This window comes from Capra hircus, chromosome 11 (genome assembly GCF_001704415.2).
Source record: "Capra hircus breed San Clemente chromosome 11, ASM170441v1, whole genome shotgun sequence".
Taxonomy (NCBI): Eukaryota; Metazoa; Chordata; class Mammalia; order Artiodactyla; family Bovidae; genus Capra; species Capra hircus.
The window spans coordinates 102,990,672-103,016,381 of NC_030818.1; the positions used below are offsets into that span (position 1 = coordinate 102,990,672).

At 53.3% G+C, this 25,710-nt stretch overlaps 1 protein-coding gene across 2 annotated transcripts in view; it reads right to left on the minus strand.

Moving 5' to 3' along the window:
- Nucleotides 1-25,710, minus strand: part of NACC2 (NACC family member 2) — an 81,125-nt gene that overhangs the window by 18,943 nt on the left and 36,472 nt on the right. The window contains exons 1-2 of one of the 2 annotated variants that reach the window (XM_018056081.1): nt 21,282-21,795; nt 19,037-19,979 (exon numbers count right to left, since the gene is read on the minus strand). In XM_018056081.1, the coding sequence (XP_017911570.1) occupies nt 19,037-19,919 (883 nt within the window). In that variant the 5' untranslated portion in view covers nt 19,920-19,979; nt 21,282-21,795. Of the gene's footprint in view, nt 1-19,036; nt 19,980-21,281; nt 21,796-25,710 lie in introns of those variants that run through there. The other variant, XM_018056079.1, reaches the window with a different exon arrangement.

Below are 25,710 nucleotides of genomic sequence, written 5' to 3' on the forward strand. Positions count from 1 at the left end.
AGACTTCAAAGCAAGGGGCCTGCCTGCTGCTGCGGGGTATTTCCAAGACGACCAGCTCGCCAAGAAGATAAAGCAAGCCAGTGGTAAGACAGAACAGGGGTCCAGATCACAACTTCACAATAACTGGCAGAGCTGAAAGGAGAAATGGCGCATCTACCGTATACCTGGAGACGCGAACATCCCCTCTGGGGAGCCAACCCATGCAAGAAGAAAACAGAGAATCAGAAAGCGTATGCAAGACTCGACGTCACTTTCGGTGCAGTTTATCAGGCTGAACGATGCAGTTTTTGCCGGTGCATGGAGAACATGTTCCGGGGTACAGAGTGAGTCTCGGCAGATGCCAGCGCAATGGAGTGCTTGGAGGAGGCTCTGAGACCACGGGGAATAACAAATCAGAGATAACCACAAAAGGATGACCAGAAATCCAAAACAGGATTGAAATTTTAAACCCACATAACACCCTTAGATAACCCAAGGGTCAAGGAAAAACAACAAAAAGCAACAGAAGCACTGGGGATTATTTTTAACTGAATAATAATGGAGATAACAACATATCAAAATGTGCTGAGTAGAATGAAGCCATGATGAGCAGGAAATGGACAGTCCTTGAGTGTTTATATTAGAAAAGGCTGAGAAATCAACTGACCACAAAAACTAGGGCAAGAATAGCAGGTTAACTCAGAGAAAGCAGAAATAAACTGAAATTAAATATATGTATATTTAATTTAAAATTAATAATTGAATATATAAAAACATATATAATAAACTGAAATTTTATATACAATTATATATGTTTTTATATATATATAAAGCACAGTTGACCCTTATACAATGTGAGGGTTGGGGCACCCACCCCCCCTGAGCAGTTGAAAATCTACATAAAACTTTTGTCTCCCCAAAACCTAACTACTAATAATTTACTGTTGACCAGAAGCCTTACATCTCAGTCAGTTCACACAGATTTTGCATGTTATATATATTTATACTGTATTCTTAAATTCAGCTGAAGAAAAGTAAGCGTTATTAACAAGATCGTAAGGAAGAGAATGTATTTACAGCACTGGACTGTATTTACTGATGTCCTTACGTTTGTGCTGTTTCCAAGGTGAATCACCTGTTTGTCAGTACCTACATTTATATTGTCCTATATGACATGAAACACTGCACGTATTAACATGTCAGTGGTACCAGACATCAAAAAAGGAAAGATAGTGTAGAAAAGAAATGCATATTTATTTACAAGGACTGCATTTATTGCCAAAAACCTATATACAAGTGGACCCATGCAGTTTGAAGGTCAACCATATACATAAGAGAGAAAAAGCCAAAAGGTGGCTCTTTGAAAAGACTAGTATGTTGGAACTTTCCTAGAGATCCAGGGGTTAAGACTTCACCTTCCAGCGTAGGGGGTACAGGTTTGATCCCTGCTTGAGGAACAAGATCCCACGTGCCTTGGGGCCAAAAAACCAAAGCGTAAACGGCAGCAGTACTGTAACACATTCAACAAAGGCTTTTAAAAAATGATTCACATAACTTTTTTTTTCATGACTAATATGTTGGAAAATCCCCAGCAAGCCTAAATGAAGGATAATGAGGTGAAAAGACCCTAATTAACAATGTTAAATGCTACCGTTCTATGAACATGACCCAGCAGAGTCTAGAGAACAGAGGTTGGCAGACTTTTACTGAAAAGGGTCAGAGGGTCAGAGGGTCAGTCTTTTGGGCTACCTTCGGCTGCATTTCCTTCTTTGTTTTCCCCTTTTTTCCTTCTAAACTTCTCTCTGAAAATATAAACAGCAGCCTTTGTGCGGGGGCGGTACCTACACTGGCCAGGGGGCAGATCAGTCTGTGTCGCAGTTTGCCTCTTTCTTCCACAAACATTAGGAAGATGTTAAGAGGATATTAGCAGTAGATTCATGCCAATAAATTTGAAAATTAGATGAGGCCCTTAAGCTTCTAGAGAAATGTAACTTAACCAACACTGACGCAAGAAGAGACAGAAATCTGAGCCGGGACCTGATAAACACGAGTCTGAAAAACACCATCTTGCAAAAACCTCCTGGCTTGCATGGCTTCACCTGTGTATTACTTCATATATTTAAGAAGGAAGTCAGCTAATCTTATACAGACTCTGCCAGGTCATTTTATAAAAGGGGCGGGGGTGATTCTCAATTCATTTTATGAGGCCAGATAATTCTGCCAGCAAAAAGGAAAACGTGACCTTAAAGGAAAATCAGAGGGCCTCTTCTCTTGTCCATATGTTACAAAACTCCTAAAGGAAATATGAGCCCATATGAAAAGCATAGGCTTGTCCCACATGGCTGGCGATCCAGGCACTGGCTCCAAACTCTCGCCTCCTCTGAGGTGGGTTTGAGGAACCTGTACTGGCATCCGGGCTTCCCAGGTGACTCAGATGGTAAAAGAATCCGCCTGCAATGCAAGAGACAGGGGTTCAATCCCTGGGTCAGGAAGAGCCCCTGGAGGAGGGCATGGCAACCTACTCCAGTATTCTTGCCTGGAGGATCCCATGGATGGAGGAGACTGGAGGGCTACCGTTCATGGGGTCACACAGAATCTGAAGCAACTGAGCAGAACTGAGCATGCGCGCGTGTGTACACACACACACACACACACACACACACACACACACACACACACACACACACACACACACACACACACACACACACACACACACACACACACACAGTGCTTGTGCTGTGTGTGGGTGGGAGGTATGCATTTAACAGGATTCCCAATGCTCCAGGCTGGAGCACGGGACAACTGTAGGGGGCAGCGGGCACCCTCCACAGAGCCAGGGGCTCCACGTGCAGAGTCTGGCTGCAGAGGGGTGGCTCCCTTGATTTAGCAACCGCTAAACACCCCACTCCAGTCCTTTTGCCTGGAAAATCCCGTGGACGGAGGAGCCTGGAGGGCTGCAGTCCATGCAGGAAGAGTCGGACATGACTGAGCGACTTCACTTTCACTTTTCACTTTCATGCATTGGAGAAGGAAATGGCAACCCACTCCAGTGTTCCTGCCTGGAGAATCCCAGGGATGGGGGAGCCTGGCGGGCTGCTGTCTCTGGGGTCACACAGAGTCGGACATGACTGAAGCGACTTAGCAGCAACAGCAGCAGACACCTGACATCTCACCTGTCTCTCCTACCTGCGGCCTCCTTCTAGCAGATGAACACTGAGGAGGGTGTTCCAGGTCTGGAAAACCTCTCTCAAAAGGGCAACAATATTAGGCACTTGAATCCAGGGGTAATGAAAAAGGATTCTACGTCACAAGGTTTAACTTATTCCAGGAACACAAGGTCTTTTAATATTCAAAAGCAAGTCATAACATTAACAAAGCAGAAGAGGAAAACTATATGACCATTTCAATATTTAAAGAAAAGGCTTTTTTAATCTTTTTTTTTTTTTTGGCCACGCTGCACAGCATGTGGGATCTTAGTTCCTGGACCAGGAATTGAACCTGCATCCCCTGTAGCAGAAGCAGAGAGTCTCAATAACTGAGCCACCAGGGAAGTCTGGAAAAGCTTTTGTTCAAATGGACACTTATTTATGAAAAAAAAAAATACTCAACCTAGGAAAGGAAACTTCCTTCATCTGATAAAGTGTATCATATACACACAAAAGCCTTGAGCAAATATCCTACTTAAAGATGAAATATTGATAGCTTCTCCAGAGTTTGGAAAGAAGACAAGAGTGAATGAGAAACCCTGGCCAGTACAGTCAGGCAAGAAAGAAAATTAAAAGGGGAAGAACAGGAATAAATAAATAAAGTGGTCATTTTTAGCAGATGACACGACTGTACACAGAGAAAATCCAAAAGAATCTGCAAGCAAACTGTTAGAATAAATAAGGGAATTTAGCTAGGTGGCCAGATTTAAAAAAAAAACAAACACGAAACCAATTTGTTTCTAGATACTAGTAACAAATAATGAAAAAACAGAGAGAGAGAGAAACGTAAATACCATGTGGATCAAGACCAAAAAAATAAATTCCTAGGAATAAATCTAATGAAAGATGGACTGAAAAACTACAAAATAGCCCCAAGAAAAATGGAAAAAAATGTAGATGAATGGAGGGACGCACCCAGTCTTATAGACAGCGGTTCACCTTAGACTAATCTGGAAGGTCAATGAAATCCACCAGCTTCCAAGAGGAGTTGTGCACATCTGACGAACTGGTCCTGAAAGGATAAACAAATGCAAAAAAGAACCAAAGCAGGGCAGCAGTAAGGAGCAAAAACCTGGGAGATTTATACTATATAGACATCAGGAGACTGGGGCCTGGCAGAGACAAGCCAAGCTCAGAGAGAATTCGCACACTTTACAGACATCTGGGGTCAACACAGGGGAACTGTCGCATCGGTCGGAAGAGGCGGTCTTCTCAAAAGAAAGTGGTAGATCGGCTAGCAAGTCGTACGAGAAAAAAGTAAATCTTCAGCCCCATGTCACCCACATTGAAAAAACCACACACACACAATTCCAGATATACTACAACGTGGAGACACCTGACTTAGCATGGACCGTTGATTATACAGCAGTGCTATGTCAAAACTGAATTTCCTGAGTTGTGAACACTGTGTTGTGTTTATGCAAGAGAGTATCTCCTGGATAAACAACGCTCAGTATTTTGGAGTAAAAGAGCATAGGATCTTCAACAGTTCTGAAGCAGTTCAGGACAAAAAAAAAAAAACCACACAACTACACACAAAAAGTGAAACATGAACAGCGTGAAAAGGTGAAGAGACAGGAGGCGGAAAGAGGAGCGAGGTCGGGAGGCGCCCAGCAGGCTCCTAGAGAAGAGGAGAAAGAGCTGCAGAGAGAATGGAGGGACGGAGCCAAGGCAACAGCAACCCCGGCTCTGGATGCGACTGCAGATGGAAGCAAGGTCCGATGCTGTGAAGAGCAGTACTGCGTAGGGACCTGCAATGCCAGGTCCGTGAATCTAGGCAAATCGGGAGTGGTCAAACAAGAGACGGCAAGAGTGAACGTCGACACCCGAGGAATCAGCGCGCTAAAATGGACCAGAACGGGAGAATTTAATTCAGATGACCATTATATCTACTACTGTGGGCAAGATTCCCTTAGAAGAAATGGAGTAGCCATCAGAGTCAACAAGAGAGTCCAAAATGCAGTACTTTGGTGCAGTCTCAAAAAGGAAAGAATGAGCTCTGTTCATTTGCAAGGCAAACCATTCAATTCTCACAGTAATCCAAGTCTATGCCTCGACCACTGATACCGAAGAAGCTCAAGCTGAACGGTTCTATGATGACCTACAAGACCTTCTAGAACTAACACCAAAAAATGATGTCCTTTTCATTATAGGGGACTGGAATGCAAAAGCAGGAAGTCAAGAGATACCTGGAGTAACAGGCAAGTTTGGCCTCGGAGTACAGAATGAAGCAGGGCAAAAGCTAATAGAATTTTGCTGCGAGAATGCACTGGTCATAGCAAACACCCTCTTCCAACAACACAAGAGAAGACTCTTCACATAGACATCACCAGATAATCAACACCAAAATCAGACTGATTATATTCTTTGCAGCCAAAGATGAAGAAGCTCTTTACAGTCAGCAAATACAAGACCGGGAGCTGACTGTGGCTCAGATCATGAGCTCCTTATTGCCAAAGACAGACTTAAATTGAAGAAAACAGGGAAAACCACTAGACCATTCAGGTATGACCTAAATCAAATCCCTTACAATTATACAGTGGAAGTGACAAACAGATTCAAGGGCCTAGATCTGATAGACAGAGAGCCTGAAGAACTTTGGATGGAAGTTCTTGACACTGTACAGGAGGCAGTGATCAAGACCATCCCCAAGAAAAAGAAATGCAAAAAGGCAAAATGGTTGTCTGACGAGGCCTTACAAATAGCTGAGAAAAGAAGAGAAGTGAAAAGCAAAGGAGAAAAGGAAAGATATAAGCATCTGAATGTAGAGTTCCAAAGAATAGCAAAGAGAGATAAGAAAGGCTTCCTCAGTAATCAATGCAAAGAAATAGAGGAAAACAATAGAATGGGAAAGACTAGAGATCTCTTCAAGAAAATTAGAGATACCAAGGGAACTTTTCATGCAAAGATGGGCTCGATAAAGGACAGAAACGGTATACACCTAACAGAAGCAGAAGATATTAAGAAGACGTGGCAAGAATACACAGAAGAACTGTACAAAAAAGATCTTCATGACCAAGATAATCATGATGGTGTGATCACTCACCCAGAGCCAGACATCCTGGAATGCGAAGTCAGGTGGGCCTTAGGAAGCATCAGTACAAACAAAGCTAGTGGAGGTGATGGAATTCTAGTTGAGCTATTTCAAATCCTAAAAGATGATGCTGTGAAAGTGCTGCACTCAATATGCCAGCAAATTTGGAAAACTCAGCAGTGGCCACAGGACTGGAAAAGGTCAGTTTCCATTCCAATCCCAAAGAAAGGCAATGCCAAAGAATGCTCAAACTACTGCACAATTGCACTCAACTTAGTTCAGTTCAGTCGCTCAGTCATGTCCCACTCTTTGCGACCCCATGGACCACAGCATGCCAGGACTCCCTGTCCATTACCAACTCCTGGAGTATCTCACACGCTAGCGAAGCAATACTGAAAATTCTCCAAGCGAGGCTTCAACAGAACGTGAACCAAGAATTTCCAGATGTTCAAGTTGGATTTAGAAAAAGCAGAAAAACCAGAGAGCAAATTGCCAACATCTGCTGGATCAGAGAAAAAGCAAGAAAGTTCCAGAAAAACATCTACTTCTGCTTTAATGACTACACCAAAGCCTTTGACTGTGTGGATCACAACAAACTGTGGAACATTCTGAAAGAGATGGGAATACTAGACCACCTTACCTGCCTCATGAGAAATCTGTATGCAGGTCAAGAAGCAATAGTTAGAACCAGACATGTTCCAAATTGGGAAGGGAGTATTGTCAAGGCTATATATCGTCACCCTGCTTATTTAACTTATATGTAGAATACATCATGGGAAATGCTGGGCTGAATGAAGCACAAGCTGGAATCAAGATTGACGGGAGAAATATCAATACTCAGATATGCAGATGACACCACCCTTACGGCAGAAAATGTAGAACTAAAGAGCCTCTTGATGAAAGTGAAAGAGGAGGGTGAAAAACTCGGCTTAAAACTCAACATTCAGAAAACTAAGATCATGGCATCTGGTCCCATCACTTCATGACAAATAGATGGGGAAATAAGGGAAACAGTGACAGACTTTCTTTTCTTGGGCTCCAAAATCACTGCAGATGGTGACTGCAGCTATGAAATTAAAAGCTTTGCTCCTTGGAAGAAAAGCTATGACAAACCTAGATAGCATATTAAAAAGCAGAGACATTACTTTGCCGACAAAGGTCCGTCTAGTCAAAGTTATGGTTTTTCCAGTGGTTATGAATGGATGTAAGAGTTGGACCATAAATAAAGCTCAGTGCTGAAGAACTGATGCTTTTGAACTGTTGTGTTGGAGAAAACTTTTCAGAGTCCCTTGGACTGCAAGGAGATCCAACCAGTCCATCCTAAAGGAAATCAGTCCTGAATATCCATTGGAAGGACTGATCTGAAACTGAAGCTCCAATACTTTGGCCACCTGATGTGAAAAACTGACTCAATGGATAAGACCTTCATGCTGGGAAAGACTGAAGGCAGGAGGAGAAGGGGACGACAGAGAATGAGATGGTTGGATGGCATCAACAACTCAATGGACATGAGTTTGAGCAAGCTCTGGGAGTCGGTGATGGATAAGGAAGCCTGGCGTTCTACAGTCCATGGGGTTGCAAAGAGTCAGACACGACTGAGTGACTGAACTGAACTGAAAAAGTAAGAGTGATAAAGCAAATATGGCAGATTCTTACCAGCTAATGAGTCTGTGGAAAATGTATACAGGAGTTCTTAGTACTTTTCTTGAAACATCTCTGTCAAATTTTAAATGACTTCAAATCAGAAAAAACATTTTTTTACAAATACACAGAGAATACCACAATGACCATGAGGTAAAGGAAGAGTTCTTTAAACATGAAATCAAAATTGCCATTGAAAAAGAGAAAAACTAATCAACTTACTACATCAACATTACATTAAGAAGATGACAAGACAAGCTGTAGAGTGGGAGAAGCTATTTAGAACTTTCAAACTGAGAAAAGAGGACTATCCAGAGTACACAGAGCTCCCGAGAAGCTGTGGGAAAAGAACAGACAACTCGCTCTGCAAACGTGTGGGAAAGAAAGTTTAAATGGGCCCTTCACAGAGGAAGACGGCTGAACTGCCGAAAGCATGAGAAAGTGCTCAAAGTCATTACTCATTATGGAAATTCCACTTCACTGTAAGAGATTCGGGACAACAGACTGCCGGCCAGCGCTCAATATTCACGGTGTCCAGCATCTGTTACAGAATTAACAGAAGCATGAAGAACCACGAAAAAGGGACTCGCCTGGTGCTCCAGAGGCTAAGACTCCACACTCCCAACGCAGGAGGTGCTCCAGAGGCGAAGACTCCACACTCCCAACGCAGGCGGACCAGGTCTGACCTCTGGTCAGGGAACTAGATTCCACATGCTGCAGATAAGACCCAGCACAGCCAACTTAAAAAAGAAAGAAAGAGAGAAAAATGAACCACAAAAAGGAAATCCTAAGGCGGAGAAAAATCGGTAGGTAGAAACAGACGAAGAAGTGACAAAGAAGAGGGCATGAACAGGCAAAGACTTTAAACCAGCTAGAAACACAATCAGAAAATAGTTTTAAAATGTCAAAGCCCGAACTCACGAGCGGAAAAATGCCACATGCAAATAAGAACAAAATGGAACCACGAGAAAGATCAGAGACCATGAAGAAATAGCAATGGAAACTCCTCCATCTAAAGCCTGAAGAGAAAAAAGGCTCTACACTAATAAATAAACAAAGCCTTGGGATCTCAGGGGCAAAAGCATGTTTAACTGGAGTTATGCAGGGAGGGGCACAAGATAATTGAAGGAATAATGGTATAAATGCACACGTCCAAAAAGCTCAGCAAACTGTAAGCAGAGATAAAAGCAGCCTAAAAAGAAAAGACACAACTTGTAAAGAGACACACAGAGAAAAATGACTTTGATTTCCTGAGGGGGAGAAAACTGCATTTCAGAAAACGAGAGAATGTCTACTGAAAGCAGAAAGTAATAGTCAACCTAGAATTCTATATCCAGCAAAAATACCCTTTAAAAAAACGAAGGTGACGACTGTATAGTGAAGGTTAATCTCACTGTATATACATTATACTTCAATAAGGCAGATTTTTTAAAAGGTAATATAAAAACCTCTTTGTAAATTTTTGAGGCTTCATCACTAGTCCATCACTAGGACTGTAAGAAATGTTAAAGGAAATTCTTTAAGCAGAAGGAAGATGACACCAGATAGAAACGAATCTATATGAAGTGTGAAGAACTGGACAAGGTAAGTATGTGGGCAAATATAATAGATTTTTTCATATTTTAAATTTCTTCAAAAGTAAATGAGACATCCACATGAAAGAAATATTCAGAACCTTGACCATATCTCTCACTTTGTACAAAAATTAACTCAAAATGGGGCACAGACTAAAACATCTAGAAGGAAACATAGTGGGAACATTTTTTATAATCTTGTCAGGTAAAGACTCAAACACAACACCAAAAGCATGGTCTGTAAGGTAAATGATTAACCACTTAAACGTCATCAAAAATTTTAAATGTCTACGAAAGACATTATTAAGAGAAAGAAAAGACAAACTACAGTCTGGTGGAAAATGTTTAGGAATCACATATCCAACACAGGATTTTCCTCTGGAAGGTATGAAGAATACACAATATCAACGATACTCACTATTCAAACCACCCAATAAAAAGAGGACAAAGGCTCAAAAAGACACCTGAGCAGAATGGGTATACAGAAGGCACACAAACACACAAAGGACGTTCCCCATCATTAGACAGCAGAGAAATACAAATTACAGCTGCAGGGAGACACCATTACCGACCTTGAAAGTGAAAGTGAAAGTGAAGTCGCTCAGTCGTGTCCAACTCTTTGCGACCCCATGGACTGTAGCCTACCACGCTCCTCTGTCCATGGGATTTTCCAGGCAAAAGTACTGGAGTGGGTTGCCATTTCCTTCTCCAGGAGATCTTCCCGACCCAGGGATCGAACCCAGGTCTCCCGCATTGTAGGCAGACGCTTTACCATCTGCGCCACCAGGGAAGTCACAGTGGTGTCACAGTCACGTCCTTGAGGACGGCTTTAAAAAAAAAGACAAGACAAAACCAAGCACCAATGCGAACATGGAGCAACAGGAACTCTTGCTCTGCTGGCTGTGATGCAAAGTGACAGGACTACAAGGGTCTGGGCAGTTTGTTATGAAGTTAAATACGTCTTACCATACCACCTATGACGTCACTCCTAGGCTAATTTACCAAATAGAACTGAAAACTGAAGTGTGTGCAAAAACCTTTTTCTTTTTGCACGTTGGCAGCAGCTCAATTCATAACCACTAAAACCCAGAAAAAAACCACAGGTCCTTCAACTGGCAAATACTGGGTTGGCCGAAAAGTTCATTTGCGTCTTTCTGTAAGATGTTAAACCCACTGTGGGAGTACTACTCAGCAGTCAAACAACAAATGAACCAAGAAGGCACACAAAAAAAGTGAATCTCAAATGCATTCGGACTCGAAAGACCGTACAGTGTGTGATTCTACTGATGGGACAAAAACAGGCCGGTGGTTGCAGGAGTTGGGGGAGAGGAAGGAGACTACCGCGGGGCCTCACGGGGATGGTGACATGTGTGAGGTCACGGGGAAGGTGACATGTGTGAGGTCACAGGGGACGGTGACATGTGTGAGGTCACGGGATGGTGACATGTGTGAGGTTACAGGGGACGGTGACATGTGTGAGGTCACAGGGGACGGTGACATGTGTGAGGTCACGGGATGGTGACATGTGTGAGGTCACAGGGGACGGTGACATGTGTGAGGTCACGGGATGGTGACATGTGTGAGGTCACAGGGGACGGTGACATGTGTGAGGTCACGGGATGGTGACATGTGTGAGGTCACAGGGGACGGTGACATGTGTGAGGTCACGGGATGGTGACATGTGTGAGGTCACGGGATGGTGACGTGTGTGAGGTCACAGGGGACGGTGACATGTGTGAGGTCACAGGGGACGGTGATATGTGTGAGGTCACGGGATGGTGACGTGTGAGGTCACAGGGGATGATGACATGTGTGAGGTCACGGGGATGGTGACGTGTGTGAGGTCACGGGGATGGTGACGTGTGTGAGGTCACACTGCTCTGGGTCTTGAGTGTGGAGGGGATCACGTGACTCTATGCATTTGTTTGAGCTCAGAGAATAATGTGCCCAAGAGGAGAAATTCTACTCTAAACTGTGAGTGTGACTAAAAGTAGAAAACACACAGCTGGTTGTTTCAAGTAAAAACAGTAACGTTAATAAAGCTTCCCTGATGGCTCAGCAGGTGAAGAATCCGCCCGCAGTACAGGAGACGCAGGAGACTAGGGTTCGATTCTTGGGTCGGGAAGATCCCCTGGAGGAGGGCATGGCAACCCACTTCAGTACTCTTACCTGAAAAATCCCATGGACAGAGGGGCCTGGCAGGCTACAGTCCAAAAGGCAGCAAAGAGTCAGACATGACTGAGCACAAGATAAGATTCAAAGCAGCCTACGAAGAAGTAAAATATTTTACAATTTCGCAAAGAACTAGAGCAGGTAAAAACGCACGGACAGTCTGAGTTGTGAATTGCCATTGTATCCCCATGGGAGGGGGCAATAGACCTGAGAAGGCTGATGGGATAAGTCAGAGATTTGTGCAGCAGCTCTAGACAAAAAAAGCACGGTGGGAGTGGAAGGTGACGGCACCTATCGGTAGAGCTAAAGAGGAACTCTGGGAAAATTCAATCAGGAAGTGGTGAAAAGAGGGAAAAAGAAAACATGGCTAATAAAAGACTAATGAGATAACAGATCTGACCTTAACCCCCTTGAAAATTACATTAAATGTAAATGGTCTAAAGACTCCCAATAAAAGATGCTAAGACTGGATAAAAAAGCAGATCTCAACCATGCACTTGTATATCATGCGAAATAACTGGGCTAGGTGAATCACTAGCTGGAATCCAGACTGCCAGGAGAAATATCAACAACCTCAGATATGCAGATGGTACCACTCTAATGGCAGAAAGTAAAGAGGAACTAAAGAGCCTCTTGATGAGGATGAAAGAGGAGAGTGAAAAAGCTGGCTTGAAACTCAACATTAAAAAAACTAAAATGATGCCATCCAGTCCCATTCAATTCAGTTCAGTTCAGTTGCTCAGTCGTGTCTGACTCTTTGCAACCCCATGAACTGCAGCACGCCAGGCCTCCCTGTCCATCACCAACTCCCGGAGTTCACCCAAACTCATGTCTATCGAGTCGGTGATGCCATCCAGCCATCTCATCCTCTGTCATCCCCTTCTCCTCCTGCCCTCTATCCCTCCCAGCATCAGAGTCTTTTCCAATGAGTCAACTCTTCGCATGAGGTGGCCAAAGTACTGGAGTTTCAGCTTTAGCATCAGTCCTTCCAAAGAACACTCAGGGCTGATCTCCTTTAGAATGGACTGGTTGGATATCCTTGGACTCTCAAGAGTCTTCTCCAACACCACAGTTCAAAAGCATCAATTCTTCGGCGCTCAGCTTTCTTCACAGTCCAGCTCTCACATCCATCCAGTCCCATCACTTCATGGCAAATAGAAGGGGGAAAAGAGGAAGCAGCGGCAGATTTTATTTTCTTGGCTCCAAAATCACTGCAGATGGTGATTGCAGCCATGAAATTAAAAGACGCTTGCTCCTTGGAAGAAAAGCTATCACAAATCTAGACAGCATATTAAAAAGCAGAGACATTACTTTGCTGATAAAGGTCCATCTAGTCAAAGCTATGGTTTTTCTAGTAGTCATGTATAGATGTGAAAGCTGGACTATAAAGAAAGCTGAGCACCAAAGAATTGATGCTTTTGAACTGTGATGTTGAAGAAGACTCTTGAGAGTCCCTTGGACTGTAAGATCAAACCAGTCAATCCTAAAGGAAATCAACCTTGAATATTTATTGGAAGGACTGATGCTGAAGTTCCAATACTTTGGTCACCGGATGTGAAGAACCGACTCACTGGAAAAGATCCTGATTCTGGGAAAGATTGAAGGCAAGAGGAGAAGAGGGTAACAGAGGATGAGACGGTTAAATAGCATCACTGACCAACAGACATGAGTTTGAGCAAACTCTGGGAGATAATGAAGGACAGGAAGGGCTGGTGTACACGGGGTCGCAGCCAGACACGACTTAGTGACTGAAGAACCATCACCACCACCACGTGCTACCTACATGAAATGAGAAAGACACAGCTAGACTAACAGTGTCGTATCTTTCTGCCTTCTCATACTGTTCATGGGGCCCTCAAGGCAAGAATACAGAAACGGTTTGCCATTCTCTTCTCCAGCGGACCACACTGTGTCAGAACTCTCCACCATGACCCGTCCGTCTTGGGTGGTCCTGCACAGCATGGTTCATAGTCTCACTGAGTTACTGAGATAGTGAAGGAAAGCGAAGCCTGGAGTGCTGCATTCCATGGGGTCTCAAAAGAGTCGGATGTGACGTAACGCCTGAACAACAGATTAACAGTAAAAAGACGGAAAGAGCCAACAGCAAGACTAAACCTGAGAGGTCTGGCGTGGCTATTTTAATATTTACATAGATCAGAAATGGATAAGTTCCATGAAAGATACAAATTACCGTGGCTTGAAGGGGATGAAAGAGAAATCTGAATAGTTCTATACCTCAACTAACAGAAGTGAAGTGAAAGTGAAGGTGGATCAGTCGTGTCTGACTCTGCCACCCCATGGACTGTCCATGGAATTCTTCAGGCCAGAATACTGGAGTGGGTGGCCTTTCCCTTCTCCAGGGGGTCTTCCCAACCCAGCAATCAAAGCAGGGTCTCCTGCATAGCAGGCAGATTCTTTACCAACTGAGTATGAAAACTGCAGGCCCAAGTGCGTTCACTGGTGAAAGAACGCTTAGGACAGAAACAACATCAACCTTAAACTCTTACAGAAAATAAACGAGAAAGGACATTAGTGTATCGTCCTACAAAACCAGCAAAGACACCGCAGGCAGACTGCGGATAATTAGCCTTCATAAATGCAAAATTCCTTACGAAAATACTAGCAAATTAAACACAGCAATAGACAAAACGATAACACATAATGACCAAGTGGGGTTTATCCCCGGAATACAAGGGTGGCTCAACATTTAAAAATTAACTGATGCAATACACCACATCAATAAGTTAATGCGAAAACCCAACCACTTCAACAGACGGACAAAAGCGTAGTCCCACTTATACAAGGACGTCCACGGCAGCGCGATGGCAAGAGCCACGCTCAGCCAGCGCTGGTGGCAGGTCCACGGCACGGGAGAGCGACCCAGTGGCTACGAGGCCCAAGCACCCTCGCTCAGAACCACAGGGATGAATGGACCTCAAGACACAGTAAGCGAAAGAAGGCAAGAGCAAGAGATGCCGTTCTGTGCAGCCCCCCTTGCGCAGCAGCGACGGTGACCGGAAGCTGGTGTGTGCTGGCCGGGCTGGGGTAGGGGCGATCCGGGACAACTTTGAGGGGAGCAAACTGTCGCGTAAACTTGACTGTGCTGCTTGCCGAATCACAGTGACCAACCTCATCACCTGTACACTCGAAACGGGCACGTTTCATTCCACGTAAACACTTACATAAGCAGAAGGTGGGAAGGGTAAGGCAGAACTGCCCCCCAGCACAGGCGAGTCTCAGAGTCTCTCTGCTGATGCTACAGCTAGACTGGAGTGCGGACAGCCTGACGGTTTAGGTGACGGACAAACATCCCCAGAGGACAGAAAACAGATCCCAGGCTGCCTGCAGCTGGCGGGGGGGCGGTACCCACAAAGAGGTGTGAGTGTCCCCAGAGTGACAGACACGTCCTCTCTGTGCTAACGGCCCTACAGCTGGTCTCAAATGGGTACATCTCATACCCGTGTCACTGGGGTATGTAAGTCACACTTCAATAAAACTGGCTTAAGAAGAAATCTCAGGGCATTGGGTGGTGAGGGTTAAATGGGACACTGCAGGGGGCCGGGGAGGCCACCCCTGGAGGCCCTCAGGGGCCAGTCTCAGATGACACCGGGGGTGCTGGCTGGCCCTCGGGGCAGCCTTTGGGGCACACAACAGGACAGACCCCTGGTGCTGGGCCCCCTCTCATCTGAGCTGCCAGGATGCTACCTCCAAAGAGAGAGGACCCCCCGACCCAGGCAGGGCCCCCCACCCTAGACAAGCCGGGGTTTTTGCTGCACTCTCGTGGGGTGATACCCCTGCCCCCAGGCCAGAAGGCAGTGTGGGGGGTCGGCAGGGGGCCTGCAGAACCAACCCCATCTTCTCCCTTCTCAGCAGGACCCCCAAGCGAGCTCCCGTGGGCTCTGAGTTGTGGGTGGGAGCAGTGATTGCCAGGCACCCCGGGGGCCTGCTGGAGAGACGCCCCGCTGTGCAGAGGGGTGGATATCGCAGGCTTGGCCCCCCAGCCGTAAGATGGGTCAGCGGCCACACTGACCTCACAGGTCATGCCGGGCAGGGGCAGGGCCAGGGCAGGACTCGGTCCTCTTGCACGCAGACACCACGTGCAGCCTCTGATCGGAGTGGGCGGAACCTGGGGACAGATGTGGAGCCGCGTGCCAGCACCCGCTCCTGAGCACCGCCAAGTCCACCCTGCGTCCAGGCGTGGGGACGGCGGGCAGACTCAGAGGAGGAGCAGAGCCACACTGGGCCACCAGCAGCGTCCACGCGCATCCGCAGGATACCCTGAGGCGGTCCCTGCCCGGGAAAGGATTAACATGGAAGTATGTGGTTGGTGTGTAAATACCCAGGCGCCCAGGTCTCAGATGCCCACAGGGAGCACACCTGCCTGCTGACCCAACACCTGCACAGTGAGGGCAGGGCAGGCCTGCAGGCCAGAAGGTGGTCAGACCACAGAGAACAGGGGAGGGGCCCGGGGCGGCGTGGGTCCCCACTCTGTGGCTCATCCCCCGACCCCTCCGTGTCCGACGGGGATGTGGATGAATCAACCAGGGCATCTCCCTGATAGATGGCACTGCCGGACCTGCCCGGAATGGAGGAGACACACGGGCTGGGAACAGTAACCCAGAGGGGGCTGTTGGAGAACTGAGATGCACTTGCTCATCTGTAACGGTCCATTCCTCGATTTCTAAAAGCAGGGGCCCAGCGAGGAGGGGCTGCCAGCAGCTCTTCAGGGAATGAGGCTGGGGCTTTGGTCTCTGGCTCCTTCACGGCCCGGCACGTAGGGTGCTGGTAAGAAGACCCCTGAAGGTCACTCAGGCCACCCTCTCCCTTGGCCAAGAAGAAGGGACTCCAGAGAGCCCAAAAGCTCCAGAAGTCCACCTTCAAACACTCCAGATTCCACCAGCTTGGAGCCCTGCCCTGCCTTTGTCCGGGTGCCAGGAGAGGGGCACCTGGCTATCGAGCGGCCCGTGGAGAGTGTGAGGACGTCACCCGCCCAGATTCAGCCAGTGCGCAGTGGGGGCCTGGGGTCCGGGGAGCCAGCACCCAAGGAGCAGCCCGCCACTGGGGATGGGCCCTCTCCGCCTGCCCGGCCCCACAACCCTCTTCCCAGCACACCTGGCACCCAGCAATGCCAGCCACGTCACTGCCGATAACCTAGATTTTAACCAAGAAATCACACCCTCCCCTCCCTGCCCCACTTATGGGCTCACCGAGGAGAACACCCAGACCGGAGCCTCGCAGGTCAGCTGGAGGCAGGGCCGCTCCCAGGCCCACTGTCCCTCCAGTCTCCCAGCTTGCCATCACCACCCCGTCTGCCTCCAACACCCCAGGGGCGTGGGGTAAGGGGATCCAGGGACCGCGGGACACAAGCATGCAGGACTTGCTGAGCCGTGCCCGCCCCGGAGGACTCGGCATGTGGTCTCAGGGGAAGAGGGGCTGGGGAGAGGGCCCAGGCACAGTCAAGGCTGTGGGGCAGCTCGGTCTCCCAAGCCCTCCCCGGGCTGTCCACGGCCACTGTCCCTTGGCCTCTCAGAAAATCCCAGATCACAGGAGATGGCCAGGCTTGTGCACCCAGAGCAGCAGGTGCCCCCAGACGAGCTACTGCCCTGCCCGCACACCAGCACCAGCCTCAGCACCCTGCCCCATCTCTCCCCGTCTCCGACTCGTCAATGCCTGAGGCTGCAGAGCAGGGCGGGCTGAGCAGGGAAGACCCTGGGGAGGCATGTACCAGGGCCCTTGTTGGTTTGGCATCGCACCTCCAAGGACCATAGGCGGGCAACCCCGCCCCTGGGCCCTCAGCAGGTTCGGCCCTGACCCCTCCGCTGAGCCCTGTCCTGCTGCTGGCGCGTGTGTGTGTGTGTGTGTGTGTGTGTGTGTGTGTGTGTTGGTCCTTAGAGGCTGCACATCCCAGGGAAGGGGCTTGGGAGGCACCGCCTGGGGGCTGCTGGGGCGGGAGTGGGCAGAGGGAGCTGCCCAGGCCTGACCCACACCTGAGCTTGTGGGTTTCCTGGGGTCAGGAACACCAAGCCCTTCCCTCCACCACGAAGAGGAAAGCCCTGTCCAGATAGAGGCGGTCTGTGTGCTGGCATCCTGCAGAACTCACACATGCGTGACAAAAACGTGTTCAAATAAAGTACTGCGCTCCAGGGAAGACGACACCCGAGCCCACGGGAGCTGTCCAGGGCACCGCCACCCCTGAAGCTCTGAAAGAGACCCTGGGAGGGGCCCAGGTGGGCCAGACCAGAGCCGAGACCCAGCCACCCTGTCCTCGGCCGCTAGGGACCGGCTGTCCCAAGGGCCTGAGTTGGCCGGTGCTCCTGGCTCCCCGTCCCCATTCCCCCAGGACTGACGGACCTGCGCCTGCCTGGAGGTGGAGGAGTGGGAGGCGGCAGGCGGGGAAGAGGGGAAGCGGACAGCATTGGCCCCATCAGGGCGTGAGGGCACGGGCAGTCTCAGGAGAGGAGAGAGTCTCCGAAGTGCCCCTGGGCCCAGCTCTGGGAGGTGCCTCCCCACTGGCACCAAGCTTCCGGCCAGCCAGTCACTGGACTCGGGCCCCGCATGCAAATCAGGCCAGGCGGCGGGCCAGGCACACAGCCGGTCTTCGGGGAACGCGGAAGGCAGAGGGGGACACACCAGGGCCTCGATGTTGGGGCCCTCCACCCACGAACCCTGAACCCTCTCCGGGGTCCGTGAGGAGTTTACAGGCAGCACCAGGAGTCTCAAGTTAGGGTGTGCTGGCTTTATGATCCCAAAGGCGGGAGTCCTTCCAAGACAAGAGCGGGGAGGCACTCGTTGCACTCAGGAGGCACTTCCTGACCTGCCCCGGGGTGCTGGCCAAGACTGCGAGGCTCCGAGGACACTCTAGCCTCGAGGCGAAAGCACGTGGGAGGGGCAAAGGGCGGAGGTCAAAGGTGACAGAGATGGATCCGAGGGGGCAACCTCACTGACAGGGCCACTGAGGCCTCAATCAGGCGAGGGGCCAGCCAGGGCTGTATGGTGCCCTCGGGCAGGTCCCTGGTCTACCAAGGCCCAGAGTCTTTTTCACCTGTCCAGAGAGAGCCCGGGTCCTGGCCCAGGTGCTCCGCTGTAGCTAAACTTTTTCAGGGCCTCCCATCCCACCCAGGGTCGACTTTATACAAAGTCCTCAGCTAAGGCCTTGCAAGAGGGACCCAATTCCTGCTGGTGCTTCAGGGTCAGCTCCCGCCAGCTCGTCCGGTCTAAGCCGGGACTGACCCCTGCACGCCTCGGGCACAGTGGCCGCCCTGAGGTGTCCCAGCCCTGGGACGTGCCCGTCTCCCCGCCAGGCTGTGAGGCCACGGGTAAGCCCTCGTCAGCCTCAGTGCCCACACGAGAGGTGCCTGGAGGGCCCCGGCCATGCCCGTGGGCGGGAGGCCACAGTGGTGGTGGGGGCCAGGCCCGCCACGCGTTACCTGCATAGCTGCCCGTGGCCTTGATGTACATCTGGCCGTACTGCTCCTCCACCATGGTGTCGTAGGCCTCGTCGTCCTCCTCATCCTCCTCGTTGTGGTAGGAGGTGGGGCTGTCCGTGGTGGGCAGGCTGCTGGCCCCGGGGCTGGTCCGCTCCCCCTGGGAGTACGGCGCCTGCTGGATGCTGGGGATGAGGGTGGCCAGGCTGGGCACCCCGTAGTAGGAGACGCGGGGCAGCTTGAGAGGGGCCGTGCCTGCGGCCACTGCCGGGCCGGCGGCCACCGCTGCGCCATCCCGGGGCCCCGTCTCCAGAGGGCGCTTGGCGGCCAGGCCCGGGCCGGCGGCCAGAGGCAGCTCCAGGGCTTCGTGCTTGACGCGGGTCAGCAGCGGGATGGGCACGGAGGGGGACACGACGTAGGGAGGCGCGGCGGCCGGCTGCAGCTGGTTGCAGGGGCTCTGGGGCTCGGAGCTGGCGTCCTCGATCATGGTGGTCTGCGAGTCGCAGTGGGGCGAGCTCACCTTGAACATGAGGTCGGTGCCGCGCTCCACGATGTGCTGGATCTGCAGGAAGCCGGCCGTGTACATGACCACGAGCTGCTCGCTGGCCGCCATGGTCAGCCTGCCCGTGTAGCAGAAGGACAGGATCTGCTGGAAGCAGGCGGGCGGCACTGTGCCCGGCAGCTCAAAGGCGCTCTTGCTGTTGCCGCTGAACAGGTCGCGGAAGTAGAGGCTGCTGGCGGCCAGGACGGCCCGGTGGGCCTTGAAGGCCTGGCCCTTGACCACGATGGACACATCGCAGTAGAGGCCCAGCAGACGCTGCTCGTTGAGGCAGCCGAGCACCGTGTTCCCGAAGTTGGGGATCTCGATGTGCAGCATCTGCGACATGGCGGGAGGCGAGGGGGTGGCCTCAGACTCTCAGCGGGGGAGCCGCCGGGTGGGGCGCATCTGCGGGAGACAGGGCGTGTACGCGGGGGTCAGGGTCGGGCTCCCGGGACGTCCAGTGGTCGGGCCACGCTCCACGCCACCCGGCTCTGCCCCAGCGCCCGCCTCCCCTGTCCCCGGCTCCGGGGCACCCCAGCCTTGCCCCAGCCACGACGCGCCAGACCAGGTCTGGCCGCAGACCCAGCAGCAGCGGGACCCTGGCAGAGCTCTCAGCACCGCCCAGGAGCCCCAGCCGGGTTCCCAGCCAGGTGTCTGTGTGGGTGCCCCCATGCCACCCCAGGGCAGAGCGCAAGGGCCCCTGAGGTGCGGAGACACACCGTCCTGGCAGGGCCCAGGAGGAGAGGCCTGGAGAGAGAAGACGGCACACAGAAGGACAGGACAGGCCGGCCAGCCACAGTGCCGGAGGGGCAAGGGCAGGGGCAGCGGGCCTCTGTCTGTCCGCACAACTCTTCTCCCAGGAAAGTTAGCAGCAAAGGGAGGGGCCAGAACCCAGAGCACGGCGGGGTGGGGGGGCTCCTCTCGGAGGCTTTGGTTTCGGTTTGCTCTTTTCCTTTTCTCTTAGAGCAGCCATGCAGAGAGCCCGCCGGGGGTCGGGGGGGACGTCCTGCCCCTGCAGGGTGAGAAGCAGCCCCCCTCAGCCCCCTGGAGAGGCGGACAGGGGTGGGGGGGCGCCCAGAGAAGGGAGCTGGGGCAGGGAGAACTCAGTCGCTCCGCCGTCTCTGCTTCCCTCCGAGCAAAGGAGACTGCGGACTCCCCAACCCGAGCTGCAAGTCCGACTCCGGGACCCAGCTCCCCCCGACCCGAGTTGCCTGGGGATCGGGGCAGCCAGTGCTGGAGTTGGGAGCCTGTCGCAGCCCCACCTGCGTGCCCTCCCGGGCCCCCCACCCCCACCCCGCCGGTTCCTGCTGCCAGCCAATCCCTGCTGGCTCGCTCCCAGCCCAGGTGACTAGAGGGGTCCTGGGGGAGACAGAGGAGGGCCCAGCGAGGGCTCAGATGCCGCCAGGGGTGTGCTGCCAGCCCCCGGGGTCTGGAGCCAGACTCCCCCGGGCCCGATGGGCTGGAGAAGGGCCGGCCCAACTCCGCGCAGTCAGAGCCCGTACAAAGGGCCGCTCTGTCCCGCGGGAGGAAAGTGCGGGCATCCGGCGAAGGAGGGCGGAGCGCGGAGACAGGAGTTGGGCAGGTGGGCGGCTGCTGGGGGGGGCAGCAGGGAGAGCCCGCAGTACCTCCCCCCCACCCGCTCCCGCACCCCCGGCTGCGGAGAAGTTGCTGGCCCGGCCGGTGGCACCGGCGGCGGGGAAGACCTACCTTTGGCCGCTGCCGCCGTGGCCCCAGCACTGCCCACTCAGCCTGGCAGGGGCAGGCTCGCCCGCACGCCCGGCCGCCCGCAGCCACCAGCTGCTCCGGGAATGCAGCAAACGGAGCGGGAGCCCTTGGGGTGGGGAGGGCGAGAGGAGCCGGGAGAGGAGGAGGAGGAGGGGGGCGGGGGGGCGCGAGTCTCGGCGCGGGGCTGGGCCGCGGCTCAGCTGCACCCAGCCCGGCTCTCCGGGGCAGCGCGCAGCATCCAAATGAAGAGGCCGGATGCAGACGGACATTCAGGCAGCTCTCGGGAATGAATAGCCGCCTTTGATTTGGGAGCCGAAGTAAATGCCAGCTCCCAGCCCCGGCTTTAAAAAACAGTGGAGTGCTGGTGCCAGAGGAATGCACGGCTCCGGGTGTTGGTACAAGACAGACTTTTGATGACTCACTGCAATGCAAACAAAGATGGCAGAAATACTGTACTGTACGCGGGGAGACGCTTCGTGGTGCCACGGCAACTGAGACAGCCTGGAAATTTATAGTGCAGTTTTGCATATGAATTACCCAGTAAACTGCCACCCTGCCACCCAGTACAGCCAGAGTGTCAAAGCATTTAAACTATTCCAAACAGTCTGCTGGGCTGGCAGAGCCGCCTGACTCCTGGGGAGGGGTGGGGGGTGGCTGGGCGGGCAAGGGGGCAGGGAGGCCAGGGGGTCCGACAGACAGAGAGCAGAAACTGGTGAGAGAGGGGAGCCCAGAAGGGGAGGGAAAGAAGGGAACGAGCAGAAAGGGGGGAGAGAGAGAGGAGCCAGGAGGAGGAGGCGGTGGCCCAGGGCCCCGCCCCCAGTGCCCCCCTCCCCACTTCCTGAGGTCTCAGGAGCCGTGATGGTCCAGCCCCAACACCCCCACCCCGCTCACCCACCCAGGGAGCCACTCGGCACCCCAACTCCCGCCGCCTTGGCCAGGACAGCTCTTAGAGTGGTGCAGCTTTGTGCTGGCAGCTGGGGCCAGGCCCGCTATGCACAGCAGGCAGGAGCCCCCTGAAGAACCAGCCCTGCTCCCTGGTGGACTTGGCACGGGGAGGCGGCAGGTCACCCGTGTGGCCCACACTGTCCACGGACCGCTGAGCCTGTGCCTGGCACGCTGCCTGCCCTGCTAAAGAGAGGACAGTGCCCCCCAGCCCGCCCCGCCGCATGGCTGGATTCGTGGGCCCAGGGGCAGACCACTGGCCTGCCACCCACGGGGCGGCCGCCTGCAGGCAGGGGCTGCGCTGAGACGGGAGACGGCCAAGGCAGGCCTGGTCCCCGCAGCGCCCAGCATCACGGCCATCAGGGCGGCATCCCGCATGGTCCCCTCCGCGGCATCCGGAGAGAAGGAAACGGCCATCTGGCGCCTCTCCATTCACACCCCATGGGGCTCGGCTTCCAAGGGAGAAAGACCGTAGGAAAAGCCGCCGAATGGAGAGCGGGAGGAAGTCCAGGTGTGGGGAGCCCGCCCAGGGAGCAGCGGCCGCAGAGGCGGCTTTGTGCATCCTGTGTGGGGCCTGTGACAACTCCAGGGTGAGGGCGACGCAGGCCCATGTGGGCACTGTTCACAGAAACGGCGCCCGCTCGGCGCTCTGGGGACCTGGGGGCCACGTGGGCCGAGGACAGCGGGGTCCGGCCGCGCCTCCCCTAGCTCGAGGCTCAAGTGGGGCAGCCGCATCCTGGCGAGGCATTGAGGACCCTTCTTCCCCGCGCGGTCAGCCCCCTTGGCGGCCTCTGCATCTGGGCCGCAGCCATATCGCGGGTCCACACAGACACCCATGTCTGCACGCCTCCGCTCACGTGTCCCCCTGCCCATAGCATCGCCAGGCGCCCCCGGACTGGGCTCCCAGTGTCCTCCTGGTGGTCCCCCTTTGCTGGGGCCTAGGTGAAGTCCACCGGCCCCAAGATACAGGGCTGGGGCCTCAAGTGAGGGGTCGCAGGCACAGCCCCCTGCACCCACCCAGCCACAGAAAGCGGGGCAGACTGGGCACAGAGGGAGCCAACCTGGGGCAACAGGGGGAAACTCAGGTCAAAGAGCAGCAAGACCCGTGATGGGCAGGGAAGCGCAGAGAGGCACGCCCTCCACGAGCTCTCCCTGCCACCTGCAGGTGCCACCTCCACAGGGAAGTCCTCCAGGTGCCACACAGGAGCTTGGTGACGCTGGGGCGGGTCTGCCCGACACCTGATGGGCATCTAACCCCGTGCTGGGAATGGCCAGGGAGGGCTAAGTAAGGGACGGGCTGTGCTGCCCAGGAACACACACCGCAGTGGGGACGGGCCCCCCACATGGCCCCCTGCACCCACTGCTGGGAGACTCCCAAAGACCACGGTGGGGTCTCTTGAGCTAGATGGGGCTCTTGTGCCGTGAGAAGGGAGGGGTGACCTAGCCTGGCGGGGGTGGGCAGAGGCTGCAGAGGCACAGTGGGCACTAGCCCCAGAGGGTCTCAACTGCCCAGGGCTGGGCAGGGAGCAGCCAGATCCCCAGCTGAGAGCAGGGGCCGGGGTGCAGCCTACGGAGCTGTCCCCTTCAAGAGCATGTCCCGGTTCCACTGGGCACTGCCCCATGGGCCAGGCCACCTCGAACGCAGGTCCCGTGGCCTCTATCTAGCAAAGGATGCCCACCCGGGATAGGGGTGGATCACCCTCCTAAGGCGGCCGCAGGGTCAAGGGAGACAACGTTATTAGCAAGTGCCCAGCTGGAGCCTGGCACAAGCAATGTGTAAAATCCATCTGGTGACGCTCCCTGCTGGGACCACCCCCACCGCCCCCGCCACCCCAGCCCTGCTGCGTGGGCCTCCCCCGGGGGCTGCGGCCAGACCATTCGCCCAGAGAGGGGCCACTGCTCTCCCCTGTGAGGTGACAGGCCACCTGGTCCCTGGGGACGGGGACAGCCAGCCCTGCTGTTGCCGTGTCCTCAGGCCACCTGCGAGGGTGAGGCGGCTGCCCCAGCCGCCCAGCCCGGGACAGACAGCCCAGCCAGAGCTGGTTTCAGGTTGCTTTCTTAGAAGCCTCGGCCAGAGCGAGAACAAAGCTGAACTTTAGGAGAAAAGAATAAAATAAAGGCTTGGTTTACACACCCAGGCCAAGAAAGCAGGACGAGCCCAGGGCCAGCCTGCGGGCAGCGGCAGAGAAGAGAGAGGCGGGGGACCCAGGCGGCCTTCCCCTTCCCACCCGCACGTGACTGCCTCTTCCTTCTGTGCCTCAGCTTCCCCTCCTCTTCTCTTCCCTTTACAGCAGGACTCCTGGGCTGGCTACTTACAGAAGGTTCTGAAGACGTGGAGGGAACATCCGAGACCCCTAACTTCTCTCATCCCGGCCGCCCTCAAAGCTGCTGCACCATGGAGCCCTCCCCCTCATAATGCCCTTCAGAATGGAACTTGCTTTGGGAAACCCCAGCTGACACCACAGAGCCAGAGTCCAGCCCATGCAGCTGTGCCAGTATTGGGGGGGCGGTCCCATTCCACACAGACCCCAAGAGCTCCCAAGGAAGAAGTGGGGGGCGGGGGGGATTCTCTTCTGTGAGCCCTCCCTCAGGTTCGGCTGAGAGCTGGGCCTGGGACGACAGCTTATCCACCAGAGCACAACCAGGCACCCTGCAGGCAGTGTGGCCCCCAGATGGACGAGAGAAGGACACGGGGGTACGGGCCCCAAGAGTGCAGACACACACGCACACGGGGGCCGAAGGGGTATCCAGGGGCGGGGGTGTCGGAGTTCACCCACCCCAGATCCCAAAGAGCCTCCCGCAGCAGGGGCACGGCAGAGGAACGCACCGTTTCATTTCTGCAGGATTGCTACCAGTGAGGGAAAGGGAGGCGAGATAAATCACATTAAATAAAAATTATTTTGCAGGATTTAATTTTACCAATCTAATCAGAGGTCTGGACCTTGGCAAATGCACAGCCATTAAAGGCACCCACTGCAGGGGAGGGGGGGGCAGGTGTGCCAGGAACATTCTGGAAGCAGTAAAAGGAGCACCTCCGGCCCCCAGCCCAGTGCCCATCCCCTTGGCAGCCCTACTGCCCAGCCTCCAGGCCCTGCACCTCAGGACCTCGGCGGGGGGTTGGGGGGCAGCCGGCCTGGCGACCAGAAGGCAGGGCACTGTAGAGTCAGGGCCAGGCCCCAGTGGCCATGTCCGCCAGGACCACGTCTGTCCTGCAGGGCGGCGGGCAGGCTCCTGAGTCAGCACGAACACACGTGGGCACATCAGGGCCCCAGGAATACACTCAGGTCTCCACCCAGAGGCCACAGGAGAGCGTGGGGGGCAGGGGAGGGCTCCTCCTGGCCAGCTGCCATTGGAGCAACGGCCTGGCTTCCCCGTTGTAGCCCAGTCTCCAGTTAGCCGGCTCTCTGACACTCCAGCTCCAGTCCCTGACTGACGCTCTGCTTCTCAGAGGGGCAAGGGGGAAGCGGCC